We start from the raw sequence: 22643 nt of genomic DNA on the forward strand, positions 1-22643 counted from the left end.
AAGTGCATAAAATGCATAAAATGATGAAAGAAGATCAAAAAAATATGTCCAGCACCTGCTTTTCTGCATGTTTTGCAGTGCATGACGTTGGCCGGTACTGTCCAGTATGCAGTACCGGCACTTCTGTACTTCTCATATCAGTATCAGTCGAGTGTGTTTGTTTCTAGTGTCTGGAATTTTCATTTTTTATTGTTAAACAAGAACAATATCTATTGGAATTGTGGAAAAGTTTTCACCAATGTTTAGTTATATTTAGTAGATGCCAAAGTGTTTCACTCTATTTGCACTTTCCAGTTTTGCTGATCACAACAAGTAGAATGAGTCAGCCTGAACTTTAGAAACTGGAACTAAGATGATTCTTCCCCTGATCTTTTGTCTCGTTTGACATTTCAGCTGTTTTTGTTGCGTCAATGTTCAGACTAAACCTCAGGAGGGTGGTCATTGCCGAGGTCGCCGTGTCTGGCAGCGTCAACTATCAGATGCAGTTGCTTAAATAGATGTACTCTCTGGTGAAGTGTTTGCATAAACAGGTGGGTGTATCAAAAAGTCGATACTGACTGTGGACTCTTGTCTCTTTTCTGCCGCACTGTTGATATGCACTACTGGGCCCTCACACACACACACACACACACACACATACTCACACAGTCTCTCTGAGGGACAGTGGGTAGCATGCCCTTCAGCAGTTGGTGGTCACTGAACCGAGATATTCCCTGTTACGCTGGGAATAAGAAGGGAGGAGAAGAAGCAACAGCAGGAGCAGCAGGATTGTGTCTTTTTCTCCTCCTCGCCTTCCTGGGGGCACAACATCTTCAGGACATGCAGAGGCTCTTCAGTCTCCAACCAAAGGACCAGGACTGAGCTTAGCAGTTCGCTTTGAAGCGTAATCATTTTATCTTCTCATTCACAAATGTGCATCAAAATCAGTCATTAGGATGGTCTGTGTTAGTCAATCTACACTTACAATCCATTTGATAAGACCCAGAGTACAGTATGTCATAGAGACCACTATGTGCTGCATCGCCTTCTTTTTGTTACTCGCCTTTATAGTTGCATCTCTATGCAGCCTCTTAGAATTCTGTTTTTGCCTCTTTGCTCCACATTTTATATTCAATTAAGTCTTTCGCTGTCAGCTGAACTGGCCTAATTGAATCTTTCAGATTTAATTCTCTGAGAGAGCAGCAGGTTGTCGAGCTTGGCCCCCGCAGTCTTGTGAGTTCTTGACCTGATGTGGTGGATCGGCGCTGACACCATTGACAAAAAGGGTTGAAGAAGGCGGTGTCTATCTGTGTCTATGTGTATTTATGTGTGTGTGTGTGTGAGTTGAGAGAGGGGATGACAAAAGAAAAGAGAGAGGGGAAAACGTGCTAGCCTGCCCTCTGCTAGATTAATGTCACCTGTCTTCTCTTCCTCCATCTCAAGCGCCACCTCCCTCTACTCTGCACGACCTTCCCTCCTCCAAGAGAGGAGCTATCCATCCATTTGTTCACCAATACATCCATCCACCCATCTGGCTGACTGATGCACAGGAGGGGAATGAGACTGTCAAGATCCCTGAACCTCAGCAGAGTCATTCTCTCTCCCTCTCTGTGTCTCCTTCTCTACCTCCCTAGCCATTAGGAGGGGTTGAAGGACTGATAGTAAGGGCAGCATATCTCTATATAGTTAATATTTATGTACAAAGACAGAGGACAAGGATTCCCTGCTGAGCGCTTTACTTTGACATAAGCCCACTGATTTTCCACCTATCCCTTTAACGCCATTTCACTTTGTCTCTGTCCCTTCCCTTTCATGCCCCCTCCGCCTTTGTCACCTTCTCTCTTTTGTCCTTTTCTTGTTTTTATCTCTCCTACAACTTGCGCTTCTACCTTGCCTTCATTCCCCCTCTGTTCTATTCGATGTATTTAGTTGAGTTGAGTTGTGTTACGTTCAGTTTACTTCAGTTGACAGGGACAATGTGCAGCTTTGTCGCTGCACAAATGAAGTCAATTTTCACCTGTCGTCCCTGGAAGCAGAGAACAGCGTCGCTGCAAGTCAACAGCCTAATAAAAACACATTTACAACACAGAACAACAAACGCAACAAAACACATCGCAGAAGTAAAATGCAACACACTAATCGAAAACTTCACCAACAACATACACCACATTAAAAACACCACAACAGCCTCAGCGTTTGTGTGTTCTATGTGCATGATTGGAATGCTTTGATTTTCTCCTTCTCTGTCTTTTCTTGCAGAGAGTTTGAAGCAGCAAGATGGAAAAATGAGGGTCATAAAAAGAGGGATGTTCTGTAGGACTGGATTCATGAAAGATGAGTTTGGCTGCATGCAGTGGGAGGCCACTGTCCTGCCTGACACCCCACCCCTCTGAGTAACTGCTGGACACTCACACACATACACACCGTGTCACTGACGCCCAGCTCATGCTGAAGTGTAAATCTCAGCATGAGCCAGCAGTTGAGCAGTAAATTCCACTTTCACATTCACAATCCGTCTACCAACAGCCAGACAAAGCAGAGTGAAACAAACAGATTTACATGGCATACACACACACACACAGCAGATGTTAATTCTGCGTTATATTTTTTCAACACAAGGCTGTTTCACTCCAGCTGCTAATATAAATAAGAGAGAACTAACACGCGCAGGCAAATTAGCTTTTTCAAATTCTTTATCAGTTTCTTGGGGGTTAATGGGGCAACACTTTTACATTATCAACAGCAAAAGAGGGCGAAATGGCCTGTTTAGTGAGGTTGCCGTCTATCCAGAACACCAAGTATCCTGGGGATTGTAGGCAGTATATTCTTACTCAAGGATACAACGACAGATAATGGTCAATTTGGGAAGTGAACCTCGATAACGCCTGTCAAAAGAAGCCTTGAGTAAGAAATTTAAAAAGAAATAACTATTTATTCACTTTTCCTTGACTTATAAGCCCACTCATTCTGCAACAGGATTTAACCACTAAATTCAGAGGGTGTCAACATATGACTGATGCTGTAGTAATTTTAAAATCTCATTAAATAGGGAGGAAAAACAACTGGGAAACTGAGTCACTAGAAGAAGGAAAAAAAGGGGAAGGGGTGACGGAAGCAGCCAGACAGCGAAGCCTGAATATATCGAGTTGGTCAAACAGAAAAGCAGCCATGTAAGATGAAAAATGCATAATCCTGGAGCATAATATAACACCTGTGCTGCTGCTGTTTGCAAAGAGGTAGACAATGGGAGAGCCATGTTCTCTCATCTACTGAGGTCTTGTTTTCAGGGTTTCAATTAGGGCCTCCTGATTTCCCCAGGGGCCCCTCCCTCTCATAGAGATGCCTCATTACCAGAGGAAACCCACACAAACACGTACAGGAACCAAATGCTGCATTCAGGTGTGCACAAACACACACACACAGACACACACACACACTTATAGACACACATTTGCTTATGAGCTTACCCCTGACTTCTCATCAAAGATCTTGATCCCACCAAAGGAAACAGTCAGAAACACCTTCTGTTTGTGTTCTCCTTTGGACCGTGCTGCTGCAGCAATACCCTGAAGACGAAACACACACACACACACACACACAGAGAAAGTTATGTACTGTGTAATGGAAAGATGTCTTCATGAGGACCTTGCACACTTGTGATCTAAAAGATTATTAGAAAACCAAATATATTACATTACATTTAAAAGTCCAGTGTGTAAGACTTTGTGATATTTAATGGTGAGATTGTAACAAACGCCCTACGGTGGCCTTTGCATAACAGAAATTGCATACCATTATTTTTTGTTTGCATAGTCAGCTTCTGCGTCAAAACACAAAGTGCAAATCCTGGGTGGTTTGTCCCTTTGGTCTGCTGTAGAAACCTCCACAAAGCAAGGCTCTCGCCTCAAGTACATATAAAAAGCTTATTCTAAGGCTACAAAAAGTTTGATTTTAAAGTGATTATGCACTGATATAAACACATTTATGGGAACTCATTTCTGCCAATAAACCCTCTTAAATGTTACACACAGGACCACAACGAGTATATTTGTGAATAATGGTAGAGAAAGAACATTTACTGCCAACCACTGTGTTGAAATTCACATTATTTGAAATGACAAAAATCATCCAGCAAATTCACGTTTCAAACTTCTGACATACGGTTGACATACATGTGGTCGTGTGAATTGTATGAACAGATCATGAAGTATTGATTCATAACTGTAAATTCATCTAAGACACAAACTTGCCCCTATTTTCCCCCTCCTGTGTTTACACATGTGAGTCACAGACGAGGATGACAAAGAGCAAGAGCAAGATCAGAGGAACTGAGGGAGTCAAATAAGAAGAGGGAGGAGCAGTAGGAAAGAAGAGGTGGAGATATCAGAGAAAAAGAGTTGATGGATTTCCTGTCTGAATAAATGAGGAGGAGGGAAGCTGTTTGATCAATGAGCTGTCTATCCTCTCCTCACCCTTCTAGGCCTCGGCTGGATAGAGTTTTCACCACACACAAAACAAGACGTAAATGTAATTTCCTCAATTTAAATTTATTTCGGCTGAAATCATATTCATATCCTGCTGTATTTCAGCCGCATGTGTTACATGGCATTGCATTAATAATGAATAGGGTGCTTCATGAACTGCATGCTTTTATAGATAAAACAAAGAAGCAAACACGAGGCTTTGTATTTCTTTTTGACTATTGAGAGACATTTTTGTGAGTCAATGTTTTATAGAAATGTTTTTTTTCCGATAAAACAGAATGAGTAATGCAACTTTTATTGATGAATATATTTTCAAGAATGCGCTATATGTCCTCATTTTTATTCTCTCACCTATCATCCCACTTATTCCCTGCCTATATGCCTTCTCTCCTTTGCTAACTGCCCCCATCTGTCTGCCTCTACCTCTAATCTTTTCTGTCTGTGCAAATGAGACATTTACCCCGATCCCTCTCTCCTCCATATGGCTAACCTCCTTACACCTACTGCACTCATCGTCTCCATCTCTATTAATTCCATCAGCCCTGCTTTTTATATCCATCTCCTTCTACTCCTCTCATTAAGCAACAAACCAGTACACACAAGCAGACTTTGTGATGTATAACACATGAATATTTAAGATTTAAAATATGCATAAAGTTAAAGAACTATTTATGGACCAACAGTTGCACTGGCTATTAATGTGCAGTAGTTTTTGTAGGTCATGGAACTTAATGTTAGTGTAGGCAACTGTGCTCCATTATTCCTAGGTGTTGAAACTTTCCAAATGTATTTCTCACTTCTAAAGAGTAACAAATGTTTGAGTTTGAGTTAAAGAGGAAGTGACTTCTTAATTGATGACGAGAAGAACGCAGAGAGTTTCTTTACCTTGAGCTTCATCATCGAGTCTTGGCAGAGTTTGTCTCCACGGGCTGCAGTGACCTCGTCCAGGCCGATGAGCTTGGCCTTGTAGCGTACGCCATCGCCTTTAAAACGTCTGATGAGAGCCGCCTCACTGCGATCCTGCCCTGCAGACACACACACACACACACACACGCTGTAGTCTACAGTACATCTTCCAGTCAAGGACCTCCGTCTACCGGAGACTTGGGCTATTACCTCAGGCTCATCAATCACAGAGACCGCAGAACACCTCAGCAGTAATCTCATGAAAATACAACCATGGCATAGGTCAAGTGATGTGAGCCACACATTATTATGCAACCAATTCAAATCAGAGCATTAAACTGTGGTGTCGTATGAATGAAACGGGTCAATATGTCCAGACACGTCGATCAATGAAGTTTGGCAGGACAACAACTGAAACTGTGACGGCCCTCGTTTCGTGTCCCATCTCTCCGGCAAAATAATAGTGTGACATTTTGCCCTTCTCTACCCGGTTTCCAACAATCCTCCCTCTCTTCTCACCTCTATTGTGTGGGAGGTTGTTGGTATTGTACTCATCATGTATTGGTGGGTGCAGGCAACAGTGCGTGCATGTTGACCTTGCCCTTGTTCACGAAGTCTCTATGTTATCTCCAGAAGTGACTACAATGCTCTTCACATGCAATACACAGCAGAGTGTGTGTGTGTGTGAGAGAGAGAGAGAGAGAGAGAGAGAGAGAGAGAGAGAGAGAGAGAGAGAGAGAGAGAGAGAGAGAGCATGGCCACTCTTAAGGTTACACTCACTTTCTTCTTCTTGTGCTTTCTCCATCTTTTTCTCATTCAATCTCTCTATCTCTGACCTGCGGCGTGCAAACATTTCATCATCAACTACTGTAGAGGGAACATGCCTGCATCTGTGTGGGTTTCTCAGTGTGTATGTGTGAAAGACTGCAGAAGCAATAGCGAGAGTGAGAGACGCATAATGATAATGCAGCATATTCAGATAATATATTGAGGCATTAGTTCTGTACTCTATAACAGCGTGACTCTTGGAAGGTCATAGCCTGAGTGATGGAATGGTCCCTCTCCTCCTCTCCTCGTTCTTTCACACACCCTCCATTCACACAGAGTCCCTCCAGCTTTGCAGGGTAGTAGAAATGAGCTCTTTAACCACGGGCGAGCGCATCTTTGTGTATGAGGCTATTGAATCATCTCTGTCCAACACTAATCTCCCACCTCCCTCTACTTAGTCTGCAGGCGAACACAAACATGCCCATTTTTTTAAATGCCTTTGCATCACCTGAATGAAGTCTTTTTCACTCTGGAATCTGGGGAGAAAAATGTTTAAGGTTAACAAAGTCCTCGTTAACAAATGGTGTTTATGTGTGTGTGTTAGTCACAGTCGCAACTCAGAGTAAATCGACGACTGTCTGCATCAAAGTCTTTAGAGACAAACGAGCTGAGGAACATCTGTCCCTATTTTAGAGAGAGGAAGGGGAAACCGCGGTGCGGCACTCTCTATTGTGTCACATCTCAGTTGGGCTGAGATGAGAGCGAGTGATTAAACCACCAGAGTACTGTTCTGTTCAACACAGAGTTGTTTGAAGACATTTAAATATTGCCTTCATTAAACATGAAACAGTCCTGTGAATTGTGCACACAGGCGAGTGCACAAGTAAACAAGCACACACTGTGCAACAGTCAACAGCTATGATGACCCCCACTCCCCCTCCCTCCACCTGCTGTGTGTAGAAAAAAAACGAAACAAAAAACACAGTCATATTTCATTCAAGTGCAAACAACAGAAAATCAACCGCTTTAAATCTCCCCCATTGCTTGTGGGTAACTTTAATGTAATAGCAGTGTTTCCCCTCGTGTTTGGTGTCAATGTCCATGAATATGCCATGATGAGTGCGGTCACATATTTGTTAAAAGTAGAAATAGTTCTAAATTAAATGGCTTAGTAATCACTGTAGATTATTACGTTTAGCCGATTGCATCTTAATTTGCAGCTTTTGGTGCTCACTTGTGCAAGTAATGAGTGATAATCATTAGTGGCACATTAATATAATGATCGTGTGAACATTTAGCAGCAGTGCACAGTAATGTAGCACTCTGAAATAAATACTGGAAATACTCAATATAGGATATTATATTTTTGCCTCGCCAACAGCAAATAGTTCTGCAGTAAACTTTACTTTTAAGCAAAGTCAGTTCAATTTACATCCATATTACTGTAACACTATAAACAAACCTTTATTTAAATGCAAAGAAATATGCTGCTTAATTTATTTATTGATTTCACTTCTAGTCTTTTTCCTGAGGTAAATTGTATTTCGAATTTTTGTTTAGCTGCATACGCGACACAACAATCATCGGACGTTTTTCAAAAGAGCCACTCCAGCCTAACGGGAACAGCGGCGTGCGACACGTCACACAATTAATGTGAGTAACAATGATTCATATTAAGACTGAGATTTGTTTCCGACTATAAGCTGACCACTCGTCGTGCCCTTGCCTGAGGATCAATGGCTGTTATTGTTAAATAACACTGAGAGCATCCAGCTGCGTTTGTCTCAGTGGCACAGTGGTTTTCATTTGAGTTTGACATTTAAGACCTACTCCCTCCATCTGCATCCATCACTATTACTGCTGCTATACTTAGCACACTGAGCAAGAGAACACAGGGAGAGGGAGTTGAGAAAGGCCAAGAGGAGAAGAAAGGTGAACAAGGTGCAGGGAATCCAGGGTTACTTCCCCTTTTGAGTGGTTTATTTGATTTTATTACCTTTTGGGAACATGCTCAGTGAAAGACCTCCCTGAAATAGAGAGAGGGAGGAGAAGAGAGAGAGAGAGAAAGGAAGTGTGTGTGTGTGTGTGTGTGTGGCTCTGTGTGTCAGCCAGGGAAGCATTCAGTCTGCTGTAATTAAATGTCTGCTATTGCTGTGACCCTGCTGAGCTTCAAACACAACTAATGAAAAAATCTTCTATTTCATCTGACATGGCTGCTCTACACACACACACACACACACACACACACACACACACACACACAAACCACAGACACTGAACCCTCACAGGCTTCATATTTTCTGCTCACAGAAATATGACCATGTCCACACACACACACACACACACACACACCTCACTTACCACACTGAAACACTGAAAAAAAAAAGACTTCTGGTGGTCAATTGCTTCAGGGGTGAACACAACACAAAAGCCCTTTTTCAACCTTTCTCATCTTTGACTGAACATTCTAATGTGTGAAGCCGCAATATAAAAAATGTTGTGTGTATGAGAGAGAAGTAGTTCTGAGTCCCCACACACACACACACACACCACACTTCCATAGGTGAAAGATGACAGGTGACGTCAGGTTCAGTATGGATAAAACTTAAAGGAAGCCCCTGGCATCACCCCTGGCAATAATGCAACCTTCTACCTCCCATGGGACCCTCCATCACTCTCTCTATAAGCTGGTTCCCCTTCAGCTACCATAGGATCAAGAATCTATGTATGATGCTTTTTCCTTTAGGTAAACAATACATATACTTTTTCAGTGACATTAGCAGGTATATGTGAGTTTAGGTCAGTTCCTTTCTCATTACAACTAGAGATGACTTTCTTTGATTCATTCAGTCATTTGATATAGAAGTGAATGCCAATTGTATTTGTTGTCATTATTATACACAAAAGACAGATGCTAGCAGTGGGTGTTTTGTCCAATAGAAAAGAGACTATACATGTTGATATTGTATTTCTTTTGTTCGCTTTCTTCTCCCTATTTTCTTTTGCAAAAAATGTTTAGATTGCATCGCCGTTAATTACAATGTTTCGATAATAATACAGTAATATTTAACAGCACAATGAGAAGTTAACCACTCAGCTTTATCAAGCAGCTGAACGCTGGCAATATAGTCCTTTTGGGCTCCAACAGTCCAATAAGAGTGATTGTTTTCCATGCCAACCTCCAAATGGATGTCACATGAAAGTTTTTTGACTTGATGTAGTGGCGAATTTAAACTTAATTTCAAAGGTCCAAAATACCACATTCGACTTAGGTGTCCTTAAGGCCAACAGTTAAATATTACACTGTACCATGTAATCATGCTTTAATAATTTAAGCTAAATCTAAACTAAATTAACTTCATGTTTGTACATCATAAACCTCCTCCTACAAAGGCTATAAACGGATGGTTTCACAAACAAAACAGTAGCATCTAGATCTGATTTTAACAGATAATTATCATTCATCACAATGTCATTTCTGTGGATTTGGATGTGCCAGCAATGAACACACTGGGATATAAGTGACATGAAGGACATTTATTTTCCTCTTCATTCATTTATGTTAGAATTCTCAAGTGCCTATTCAGTCATACAGTTACAGTCGACTTTTCCTGCTTTGTGACTGATGATTATATGTCCATACTGGTTCTAGAGCTTCAATTGTGCAGTTTTTTCCCTATTCATGTGTATCTAGGCTGTCAAAAGTACAAGTCTAAAGTATTTGCAGTGCAAATCCAGTATTGCGTAACAGCTCATTCATTTTCATTAGACATTAGAGATTTAATCCATTGGTTTGAGGCGACTGAGTATAAATGAGGGAGAGATGCAACAGCTCTCTGTTGGTTTACATTTGGTTTACTTCTGTGTTGTGACAGGAGGTTTTATAGGCATTACATCTGGTGTAATATACTGTATATATGTCTCATACATCATGTTGGTGAAACAATGCTCTCTGTTCAGTTTGAGAATACCTGTTTTGTGTGCAGTGGCTGGCAAAGCGTGGACTTTGTTTTACTGTGCTCTAGCTGAAGCAGCACCCAGAGGCTCTTAACTACAGCCAGGATGGTTCCCAACAAACACTCAACAGCACGTGAGGGAACCTGGCATTTAGTCTTCAATTAATCTTACTACCAAACCCCACTGCAGCATGGGTGTTTGTGAATCTGTGCGTGGGGTTATTTTTGTGTTTTCCTTTACCTATCACAGACATGTTCAGGCGAAGCACTCACTCACACTCTCTCTCAGACTCTCTTAAACCCACAAACAGCATGTGCCAAGGAAACAACACATTTTCCCCTTCAGCTCCACGCTTAATCCTGGCAGACAGATTTGGCTCACAGAAGTTTACACTTGACTGCAGATACCCACATGCACATTTTCTTAAAACACAGCTGCTGAGGTGAAACACCAGGTGTCAAATATGGTGATAAAGTACTGTTGTCACTCACTCATCAAAAAAAGAGGGCTGGGCCTTTGTTGATGTTTATCTACGCCGCCTGATTTGCAACATGACTAAACTTTCTATGCATTTATTAAATGAAAATGCTTCTGCTGAGCTCTTATATTTAGCCTAAAGAAAGCTAATCTTGCTATGAATAATTTGTGCTCCAACTGTTCAGTAGGTTTTAACATCGTTTTAGTCTAATTAACTCATTTGGCATTGATGTACAAAGGAAGAAATCTGTGCGACTCAACGTCATGAGACTAGGCTTTAGAGATGAACAAAGTAAATTAAGATATTTTTTCACATTCCATCTTCGTTTCATTCTCGTTTTTTCACATCTTCATCTCCCTGGATGACAGACGTGTGTACATCTGAGGACAAATATTTATTTGAAACTACCTTTGTGAGGACATTTTGATCTTTTTGATGTTATGTTGTTGTGATGTTGTTTTTGTCTGGTCCTCACACCTTTAAAAGGGACCTTTTAGGTTGGTTTTAGAATTGGATTTAAGGTAGGGGTTAGCATTAAGCATTTATCTGGTCTATTTATCCCTACCTCTGCTGAATTACTTTTGTCCCTGGTGGGGACAAAGAGTATTCCCCGTTCCCCTAATAGACCATGTAAAATACATAAAATAAAATGCCTCAACATGAAAGTCTGTAACTCAGAAAATTGACTTTGACTGCCAGCCCTCACACTTGTGTATCAATCTATTTTAACAATAGAGATGGCACTGCATCTAGGTTACTGATCATTTATAACATCTTTTTAACCCTGCCCATTATTTCATCATTTGCATCTAGCATTTCCTCATCTCCTTAGTTGTATTTATCAAGGCGTGTGAATGTATCTGCGTGTGTAAGATTCATTAATTTATTGATTGATTCTGAGATGCAGAGCAGGTCAGACTCACATCCACATTTAAAACAAACCCTCATAAAAGAAAATATACCAATATGTAGACTGATGTAATCCATTACATCAGTTCTGCCTTAAAGTCTTCGTTTTACAATGCCAGTAGTGACACTGTCACAGATGTATTCATTCAATTACGTTTTAGTACTGAGGTCATATTGAGTGTTGGTGTCAGCATCTACCCATTCATGTACTGTAATTTGTTTCTATGTTTTCCCCCATTTGATAAGGAGCCAACAAAGGGTCTTCTATCATGAGGCTGTTCTCTATCAAGTTGACTCTTTCATAGTCTCTATTGTGCTTGCCCTTGTCTCCACTGCCCAGCATAACCTCTGTCTTTCTAATGTCTTGGTGGACTTTTTTCTTGCACTGGTTTAATTACAAGGCAACTGACCTCACTAACCAAGAGGATTACAAGTGTGCATGTGACTCTTGTGTGTGTATGCGCGCGCAGCTGTGTGCTCTGAACTCTGACAGGGCATCAAAGAAGCAGTCCCCTCGTGGACTACACTATCCCTTTTGCTCTCTCTCTCATATACAGGTTAAGTCAGCTCAAGGATGGATAAACTCCCCAAAGCCTACTGATATACTACAGTAACACAACATTCTATTTCAGTACACTGTCAAATTGAAAAGCTAAACCTTCATATTTTGTTTAAAAAGACAATGAACTATGTTTCAGCAGACTGATTTCTTCACTAAATGGTTTGTCCAATAGCCCCAGTATTGACAGAAAGACAGTAGCGGGGATGAAAACCATTCAGACAACAGGAGTGAACAACGTATGAATGAGTCACTGAAATCCTGCTCCAGTCAGTGGGGGGTACTGCAGAGTAGTGTCTTTAACAATCACACACACGCAGGTCCCCCCTCGGCACCATAGGATTGGAGACATCACTTTAGCATGATTTAAAGCATTACCAAAAGGGAACCTGAAAAATGTCCCCTGTTAGCATGGAGGTCCCCTGTTGCTGAGTGTGTAACGACACCAAAGTCCATTGTCGGATAGGTTGATGAGTACACACCAAATTCTGGAGATAGTCTCTGATAAACCCCCACCCGCGCTATCATCTTGGTGGAGTTGAGTATGTGGGTGCCTACAAGTCCATAAGATTTATTGCCAAGAAGCATTGTTACCACAAAGAAATGATCAACCAAACACAAATTTCCTTAATTTTTGTGCTAAGTTTATGTAATATATCATAATACATTGTAATAAGTTTCAAAGTTGTGCATTTCTTAAATCCAACAGGCTGTGCAACACGTGTGTGTGTGTGTGTCCACACACAAAAGTGTGGCTGGCAAACAGACATTAGACGCCCATCTTTCAAAGCTTCAGGAAACACAGGTAACTCCTCAAAACACAGCAGGTTTCCTTTCATGCCAAGGAGAGTTTGCCAGAACAAAGCGTCCTCTCAAGGCAGTCATCTCTGCTAAAATATGAAAATATGGAGCCATTTGAAGTTGTTGTCCTCCCCCCCCCACTCTATCGTTCTCTGTCTCATCTTGTGTAATGAGCCTACTTCCTTTATTCATTCAGCCAGGGTCCGAGAAAAAGAGGGATAAAGGACTGTCAAGCAGCTTGAAAATGTTCTCTTCTCTCCTCACCTTGTAGATACACAGTCTAAGTGAAAGTAATTTACTTAAGGGCCACATTTTTTGACCAGTTAGTTATAATACAGACCGTACCTGTGGCAGATGAGAAAGGGAAGAACACTACAGGGCTAAATGTAACAGGGATGGATTTAAAACAAGATGGAGAGACTGTTATAATTATTGTGAATTCATCTTTTGTATTCCATATAGTTTGTGCTGTTCCAGGTTTTATAAAGAGCTGCACAGGCAACTGAAGTAGAAAACAGCCGCCTGTCAACAACAAACATGCATAAGTCGTGCCGCTTCAATTTACAGTCCTTCAACCAGCGCCACAGGCTGAGACTATTAGAGTCTGCAGGTGACATTGGGACATTTTTGCTTTTGCGTAAATTACGAGCAAGGAGCAAACAGTTGCTATGGAGACTGTGGTTAGTGATGCAGCAGGCAAAGCCACAACAAGAAGTGAGGAGGACAGGACTAAGCTGAACTTACTGAGAGGATCATACAGTATATTCACTACTACAATACACAATTCAAGAGTCGGCAAAGCAAATCTTCCCGTCTGAGGCAGGTGCTTTGAATTCTAAAATTGCTTTCTGAACGGTAGCAGAGAAGTGTGTCTTAATGAAAGAGCGTATTGGTTTGCAGGTCGTGCAAAACCAAAGTAAGTGATTGATTCCATCTCACCACTCTTAGGTTATAGTACTGGAAAAAGTGGATGGATAAATAGATAACTACGAAGACCCCGGGAAACTGGTGAAAAGGAAGACAGCAGCATGGATGGATCACTCATTTTCCAGGAATAAATTGATGGGAGTTAAAGACAACAGGTATCATAGTTGGACAGAGAGGAGGCTGCATTCTCTAAATTTAGTTTAAGTGCCGAAAAGCCCTGTTTGGAAGGCGTGTGTGTGTCACTATCTGCTACCGAGTGTCGTTTTTGTCTTATACCCCCTCCCCCAGTATCCACTATTGGCCTCCACTGACAGTCACAACAACAACAGACACCCAATTCAATTCAATCTCTGTCTGATTGGAGGGAACAGATCTGATTACCTCTCATAGAAAGCACACACACACAGGTTTGCGCAGATATTCTTCTTTGGACACTGCATTGACTCCAGTACATTTGGACAGTGTAAACAAAGCCCTGGGTCCTAACGAGGCAACAAATACAAGTACACACACACAAAATACTGTTGTTTGTGCTCTAAAAATTCCCCAGGGAAAGATATCAGAGTAAATGGCTGCTGTGATTGTGCCAGATAGACTGGATGTGTGCATAATATACACACAAAGAAGATAATGTGTTTGCTAATCGTACACCAGAGACGAGCAAACACACACCCACACGTATCCTCACGTATCAAAACGCACGCACGCACACACACACACACGCACACACACACGCACACTAAGGCTAACAGCTGCACAGCCATAACCCTTAACCACTCTTTTCATGCCACTGGCTGCCAGCTACACTGTGGAAACGCCCTCCCACGCATCCGGAGCCAAATCCCACTGTGGCTGAGTCGTGATTTCTCCGAGTTGTGATGACAGTTGACTGAGTGTGTTGACAGCAGCAGAAGTTATTAGCACTCGTGATAATGTTTGGTGTCACTTCATGAACAACAGACTGGCATTAGGGAATGTTCGATTTGAACATTTAATGATGTTATGAATACAGTATAAATCTGCAAATAGAAAAGACAAAAACATTGCATCTGTTTGTTGGATCAAACGACCGACTCGACAACACTAAAGCTGTTGCTGAGTGGGGTTTTAAAAATGAGGAACGACTGCCGGTTTAAGTGTCGTTTATTTTTGGGTACACAAATGCAGCCATTATTTACTAACACTTCTCTCGCCACAAATGCTCGCTCACAGCCCCGATGAAGTCGATACCCACTGCGGCAACAATAGTCACACTTTGTTTGTTTGGAATTTCACTTTCATGAACTGTGTATTAGTCTAAATGAACTTCACACAGCAACAACTGTGAATAAACTCTGCAAACCATCTGTTTTTCTGTTATACAACAGAGCTGAATTAGAGAGCTGTAAAATAACGTCAGCAGACCCAACTTTGCCCCCTGTTTCGAATAGTAAGACTATATGTTCTCTGGAGGGTAAAGCAATGGCAGGGAATACGCTCTTTAAGCATGCTGTAATTACATTAAATGCATTATGTTTCACAAAATGCAGTGTTTTACAAATCTTATGTTGCAATGTCAAAGGGATTCAGAGTGAAAGCAGGAGATGGGATTCTACGGAGCCCCAGACATGATGACACGCCGGAAAGAAACTCTAAATTGTGGCCACAAAATATTAATTTGTGTGTATGAACTACTAATTATTAATAATAATATTATTCCCATGAATTACCATGAGAGCTGCATAAGCTGAAGCTGCCCGATGGACAGAGATAGTGTGATTGAGTTTTATTTCAGGTTGGTAATGAGTTACAAAAATATTGTCAAACGTCTGGCATTGCAATATATCTAATATTATATTGTGTAATAGCATATTTTTAGTATTATCCAATCCAACTTTATTTGTAAAGCACTTTAAAACAAACAGTGAACTAAAGTGCTGTACAGAAGAATAAATAAAAAAATAAATCAACGTAGTTTCTCCATATCATTTTGGTGAGAATGAGGTTGTAGCTTGTTGTCTACATCAGTATGATTCAAAACATGTTGAATCTGTGAATATCTTTCTAACTTTACTTAAGTGTCACAGTTTCAAGCGAGGGTGCGCTCCATTTGCTTACACAGCTGTCCAAGTTGTTGATGGGAATGATACTAAACCCACAAATTAGAGTTTTTTCCCCCCCAATGTCATGTAAGACTCAAAGATGGGTTGTAATCAAAAAACAAAATTTACAGAAATGTATTTGCACTGGTTAGACTGTTGACTTCATGTTTTATTATTAATCAAATTGGGACTCCTTTCAAAACAGTTATACCAATGAATATGTACACACTCTTGGCATCTTACTGGACTCTGCTTATCCAAACTTCATGAAGAGATAAAACATTATTTTAATGCCAAGTGTTTTGCTCATGAAAAACCTTAAAACCATGATTACATTTCTATAACCTTCAATAGTTTTGAGGTCTTTAATGATCTGACATGTGAGGAGGAATGTCTACATCACCATCTACAGCAGGGTCTCAAACTTTGAAATGGTGTGCAATATCATGCTACATAGTTTTAATTGCAACATCATGATGGATTATCAAGATATAATCTTAATTTCTAATCACTTAAGTATTCATTTGGCCCCCAGGTCATTTTGAGTTTGAGGCCCCTGATCTACACTAAAACTGTTACCAGTGAAACCATTGTGATTAGCAGGTACTCAAGTCCAAGTTGTGGAAGAGAGAGGGAGGTGAGAGAAACTCAGAGGTAAAGATGTATTTGAGGATTCATGATATTATTCTGCAAGAATTGAGCCGGACAAAAAAAAGAATGATGGACACAGAAATGCACAGCTCAGGTCACACAAATGCTAAAGGTCATAGTTTATCTCTACTTCATCACGGTAATTCAATAAGAAACCTAAAGGGAAAAGAAAAGAAGTGCTCTTAGAAGAATGACCTGTCTGCTCACACACTGAATATGCAGTAATTGTGTGTACGAGGGGGAAAAAGGCCGGCATTCACAGACACACAGCAACAGAATGATTCATAGACTCAAAAACACTACATCTGTGATTAATATGTGACACACAGTGCTCTCAGCCTTTTTATTACGTTCTCTACAAAAGTGTAAAACAAAGGCCTGAGACTAAACGCCTCTCCCTCACACCGACTCATTACTCTCTTACTCGCCCTACTCTCGCTTCGTGATCAGTCTCTCCTCTGCGTCTCATTCATCTGGGGCAAGGTCATTTGAATCAAAGCAGTGGGAGATGGATGAAGGATATTAGAAGAGTATAAGAATATGCTGCTAGGATTCTGTCAATGACGGTTAGCCATTAGGTGGATCTGTTTCACTCACATCCAGTGACATCATCCGGCCATGAAACAACAGAACGTCGTGGGGGCAGCGGCAGAAACATGTGTATGCATGTATGTGTGTGTACATTGGTCACACACATGAAGCACAAAAACAACAATGCCATCAAGCACACTATTCCCATTGTACGTGCGTTGCTTGTATTTGGTCTATGATTGCATTAGATTTTCATCACACCGCTGAGAAGCACAGTGTGTGTGTGTGTGTGTGTGTGTGTGTGTGTGTGTAAGTGTGAGTGCTTGTATTTGTTATGTCTTTAGGACCTTTTCTGGTTATGGTTTAGGTTGGGGAAAATGCTTTGTTTAGGCTGTCCAAATGAATGGAGGTCAGTGCAGGGTCACAAACCTGTGTGTGTGTGTGTGTGTGTGTGTGACCTAGATCAAAAAGAGATGAGATTGAGCCTGTAGTTGAACACACTTTTTAATTGTCTTAAAAAGGAGAGGCACAGTGTGTGTGTGTGTGTGTGTGTGAGAGGAGAGAGAGGGAGGAAGAGAGAGACAGACACTGACTGTGTGTGTGTGTGTGTGTGAAGGAGTGAGGGGCAGGGGTGGGGGACAGAGAAGAAAAGGTATAAACCATGATGTCTGAATGCTGAAGGCAAACCATTCATCTTTCCTCTCATATGCTCTTCTGGGCTTCAATCCCAGTCAGTGTGTGTGTGTGTGTGTGTGTGTGTGTGTGTGTGTGTGTGTGTGTGTGTGTGTGTGTGTGTGTGTGTGCGACTCCCCAAATATGGAGGGCAGTCTAAGTGACCAACATGATCTCCATTCCAGCAGAACAATACTGTTTCTAAATGGGACACGAGAGGCACTGAGGCCGTCCCGCAGACAGTGTGTATGTGGTAACAAATGCTCCTTTGCAGGGTCACAGAACACTGTGAGCAATGAGGCATCTGCAGCAGCTGATAGTGAGTGAGTGTGTGTGTACCTGTGTGTTTGTTTCTGTGTACCCAATAAATGACATTCCCAACGGTGTTCCAAGTTTTTGCTACATCAATCAGATTCTTAATCAGAGAGTGTTGGGCCTCGCTCTCATTGTTGGGCAGGTGGCACCGAGCAGCTGGGTGACGGCTGCTCCGTGGTATCACCTCTGCTCTGAGAGCAACCAGACCTGCTCTCCTACACCTGCAAGCTACCTGCCTCTGGAGCCTTTGACACCTGGATCCTGGTTTAATTCTCACCAACTGCAACATTCCCGCACCTGTGTGGTAGCAGCCCTCTGTAATTGAAGCCCGACTTAGCGACAAGGCTACACTAGTGGCTTTTTCAAGCAACAGCCTCACTGTTATTAGGTCATTATAACGTCACATAACTAATATACATATGTACGTGTTAAAAAGGGTTAACCCTAAACTAAAATGTACACAGAATGATGCACAACATACTGGATCTAAACATGTATGACAATCTCACAATCTTTAACCAAATGCCCCTTTGGTCAGGAGCGAGTACAGCTTGGCAGCAGAGGCTAGATTATTTTGGATTGGATAGATTATTATATAAAAATAAGCGTAAGACTTTAAGTACTTTCTGTTTTTGAGCAGGCGTGCAGACATATCGAGGGGGGGAACGGTTGTACTTGAGAGAGTGCTGCTTGTGATCTATAAAGAATTCAGTGAATTTCAGAAATATTCTGAACTGAATACCAATTACAGGTAAGGATTTGGTACTAATAGAGACACTTGACAAGAACATAGTTAACACCTGTGCTTTTTCTACGATAATAAGTCAAAGAGTCAGCGGTGAAAATCTCCAGGGATTCAAAGTAATGAGCAACAAGATACTGTTCTCAGTGCGTAATATGTCTTTTTAATTAATCACAGTGTATAAACCGACACTGTACATTACTAACCCTTACTATAACACTGATATTGCAGAGTGATACAGTACTAAACCAGAAGTGTTTACATACATTTAAAATATTTGAAAAAGAAGTCATGCAAATCATCTGGTTCTGGTGGTCGTGATATTGAAACCACTGACATAGGTGGCTTTGAAAATGGGCTAATTCTAGAATGGTATGCTTCTAGAAAACATGAGAGTAAGAAGAATTCTATAAAGTAAAATATATGCAGACCAGTGCTAAAATGCTCAGTCAGGAAAACTGTGTTCCATGCTGCAAACATAGTCTTGTTTATACTTCAGAATTGTATCTCGTCTCATGCGTGCTGACTTCCCAGGGTGTCATCACATGTCTCATCTGCCCCAATTGCACTGCACTGTGCCAAATGACCTTACCGTCTTTTTTAATACATTGCGTCTTTCTCTAGTTTTCTCTGATCCATTATTCTTCATCAGTCTTCATCAGGTCACCACCTACAGTCACCACCCATGCCTGGACTTCAGGGGAGTTTTCTAGGCATTGCTCAGAGGCAAATGTCCTCAGCTTGGATATGTGTCCCCTAGCGTCCAAGCACCACACACTCTTCATAAACTTTCAACAATTTTTCTGTTCAATTTGCTCTAAATTAGTTTTCATTAACTTCATCGACCTCATCTGATTGAAATGGAGCCAACAAAGGTAAGTGTCAACGTACCTTTCCTCTTGGAGTCCCGTCTAATGCTGCTGGGCCTGACCGCTGGCTGTAGCTCTGTCTCTGTTGACATCCTCAGGCTCCAACTGGGCTAGACTCCGCTCCACTTGGCTCCGCTGGGCTCAGAGGGTCCAGTTCACAGCGTCAGTGCCGGCTGTGCGTGCGTGGGCGCCGGGTGTGTGCGTGGAGGCGCCAGGTGTGTGTGTGGGCACACAGGCTCATGGGAGAGGGACGGGCTTCAGCCCTGACACGACATCCCACACACACCCACAGAGAGCTGAGGAGAAAGAGGAGGAGAGGGTTTGCTTCGGTTAGGGTTGTGTTCACTCTGGGCAAGAGTCCTCAGCAGGAATGAAAATGAGCTTGTTTCTGATCAGGGGACCTTGAGTAGATGTTGCCCATGGTAACAAACTGCACTACACTTCCTCCTTCCTGTCAGTAGTACCAAGGACACTGCTGCAGGAACAAACCGATTTCTCCAAACAACACTCTTCTTCAAACATGCAGCATTTGTTCAAATAATCTTTTCCATGAACATGAATTAATCTGCACGTATCACAATGACAACGGCACACACATGTTTGCACGTCGACAACTGTGCTACACTAAACTGTTATTTTTATTTGTACACTGACAGTTATTTGTTCCATATTTTTTGGAAAATATGTGCAACATGTGTTTCTTCACCAGCTTTGTCAGTTTCTGCACCTGCCAGTGGAGTCTGAGTCTGGCTACCTTTAATTTGCAACACCACCACACATATTGCACAGCCCTAAAACAACCAGGTTGTACTAACCTGTGTTTTTTTTCTTAAATAACACCCTTGTTGCCCCTCCTGGGGCTCTGTCCACTGCCCGATGGGCCCCTCCGGTCATAGTCTATCCTTTTCTTTGCCCATCTGCTGCTACTTTATTCTGAAGTGTTGCTTGGCAGTTACTACAATATCGTAGCAGCCAAATGCACGCCGTTGTGCACTCACTCTGTCACATAAATGCAGGAGAACACACACACATTAACATGCAAACACAAGTGCAGACAAGCTTCTTTCTGACTCAGAGATGCTGAGGTACAAAGACAACAGGAGACAGCTGCAAGTTAACATGCTGCATAATAAATCCCACTACAGCTTCTGAGCTGCTCTTCACCTCTCCTAAACTATCAATCTTGACCTCTCTTTCCCTCCCCATCTTCGTCTAACAGTGGGTGAGCGCCGACTTGAACAAAACGAAGGAGCCGGTGATTCTTGGGGTAGAGGGAAATCTCTCTTTTCCCCTTCCTCCCCCTCTCTGCAGTTTTTCTGTGTGAATAGGAGGCCCCTGTAAGCCTCAGGCGAGAACAGATGAATTGAGAGGCTTTTAATTTGCTGCAGACAGAACAGAACAGAGTCCATTTAATTCAGCCAGCAGAGGCCATGTCGGCAAAATGCTGACAATATTCTTTATCTGGTCCAAACACACTGGAAAAGTGTGAGTCACTCCAATTACAGGCATTATCAGCAACACTGTTCCACCAAATGGATGGAGAGAGAGTGAGTATGGAGAGAGGGGTTAGGTGGAGGAGAAATCAACCGAGAGGAGAGAAAGTGAGGTGTGAGGGAACACAAAGTGGGTGAGTAAAACAGTGAGAAGGGGTAAAAGGGGAGAGAGAAAAACCCAAGGAAGTGAAAGCAGAACAAAAAGGATTGAGTTTGAGTTGCTTCAGCTGTAACCCTGAACATGTCCCCTTCTGTCCTTTTCATTTCATTCCCATTCCTTCCCTTCTAGTGGCAAAGTCTTTCAGGCAGCATCTGGAGCTTATGTTTAAAAGAGGCAGTCCGTTAATCCTCGACTGGGACCAGAAAAGAGGCAGAGAAGCCCCCTAACTGCATTAAGCCAGAAAATAACTGCTTTTAAAAACACAGATACAAAGATTCTCTCCTTTGCAGTTAATGAAGAAAAATATAATAGGAAAAAATGTGAAGTTATTCCAGAAACTGACCCTGCAAGAGCACTACTCACTTATTTGAAGAAGCCTAACACAGGAAGCCTGTGTAAAGAAATAAAAAAATGAAAAGTCCACTGTTCAAAAGAAGCAGGACTGAGACTGAAAATGAAAAATCTGCTGCAGCACCACTCTCCAGACGTCTCCAAGGCTCCAGACATATGGTTGTTACTCCGGAGACTCTGGGACAAGTTCCACATCTGAGCCACAGTCCCTGGGGGGTGAACACGCTAATTTTTCACTAAAAAAAGCAGCGCATGTCTAGCAGTACAAATTCTCCTGTCTCATACACACGCACAGATAACGTGAAGGAAAGAGCAGCTCCGTGAGAAGCCATCGTGAACACTGTAGCGGCAGTTTGACCTGGAATCAAAACGAAAGCTAAAAGTAGCAGCAGAGGAGGATGTGAACATGGCTTAGTGTGTCTGGATTTAGACATAAATCTTGAAGCCATGGCAGAAAAGAGACAGCCTGGAAGGAAGGAGGAAAAGGGCACCAACGGTAAATTGGATGTACCCAAATGGGGCGCTGCCAAAAAGGCGCGAGTGGGTGATGTGAGGATGAGTGTTGGTGTGTGCGTGTGTGTGTGTTATTCGATAAACAGGACACTGGCAACAGGAGCTTAATGCCCAGAAATCATCTGCAGTTACAGTAGAGTCTGCCAGGCAAATGGAAAGCAAACAGAAAGAAAAAGATAAAAGGAGGGAGAAAGGCGGGTGTGGGCTCTCTATCCTCTCTTGTCTCTTGCCCACCTCCTGCGCTCTCAGGGTAATTGTGTTCTGTCCATCAGGCTCAGAGTTAGATTAGCGGCTGCACTCATTGCGCTCTCCTGCCATCTCAATAATGAACAATCATATACAGTAGGCCACCTCTGCACTGACTTTCTCTCTACCTGTGCTCTGTCCATCTTCAGCCTCCATAAACCTTTGTATCCTAACACCTTATCACTGTCCTTATCAGGGACACAGCTCTCCTCTGTGTTGTATTTGTTGAAGAATGACCATGACTGTATGTA

The 22643-nt window shown here is 42.0% G+C and overlaps 1 protein-coding gene across 6 annotated transcripts in view; it reads right to left on the reverse strand.

Annotated features, from left to right (window-relative positions):
• dab1a (DAB adaptor protein 1a) overlaps positions 1–22643 on the reverse strand; it is a 70102-nt gene that overhangs the window by 23640 nt on the left and 23819 nt on the right. For all 6 annotated transcript variants that reach the window (XM_044043827.1, XM_044043832.1, XM_044043826.1 and 3 more), the window contains exons 2-4: positions 19652–19925; positions 5349–5488; positions 3447–3545 (exon numbers count right to left, since the gene is read on the reverse strand). In XM_044043827.1, coding sequence (XP_043899762.1) covers positions 3447–3545; positions 5349–5488; positions 19652–19721 — 309 coding nt within the window. In that variant the 5' untranslated portion in view covers positions 19722–19925. The remainder of the gene's footprint in view (positions 1–3446; positions 3546–5348; positions 5489–19651; positions 19926–22643) is intronic.

The sequence above is a fragment of the Solea senegalensis genome, linkage group LG14 (genome assembly GCF_019176455.1).
Source record: "Solea senegalensis isolate Sse05_10M linkage group LG14, IFAPA_SoseM_1, whole genome shotgun sequence".
NCBI lineage: Eukaryota > Metazoa > Chordata > Actinopteri > Pleuronectiformes > Soleidae > Solea > Solea senegalensis.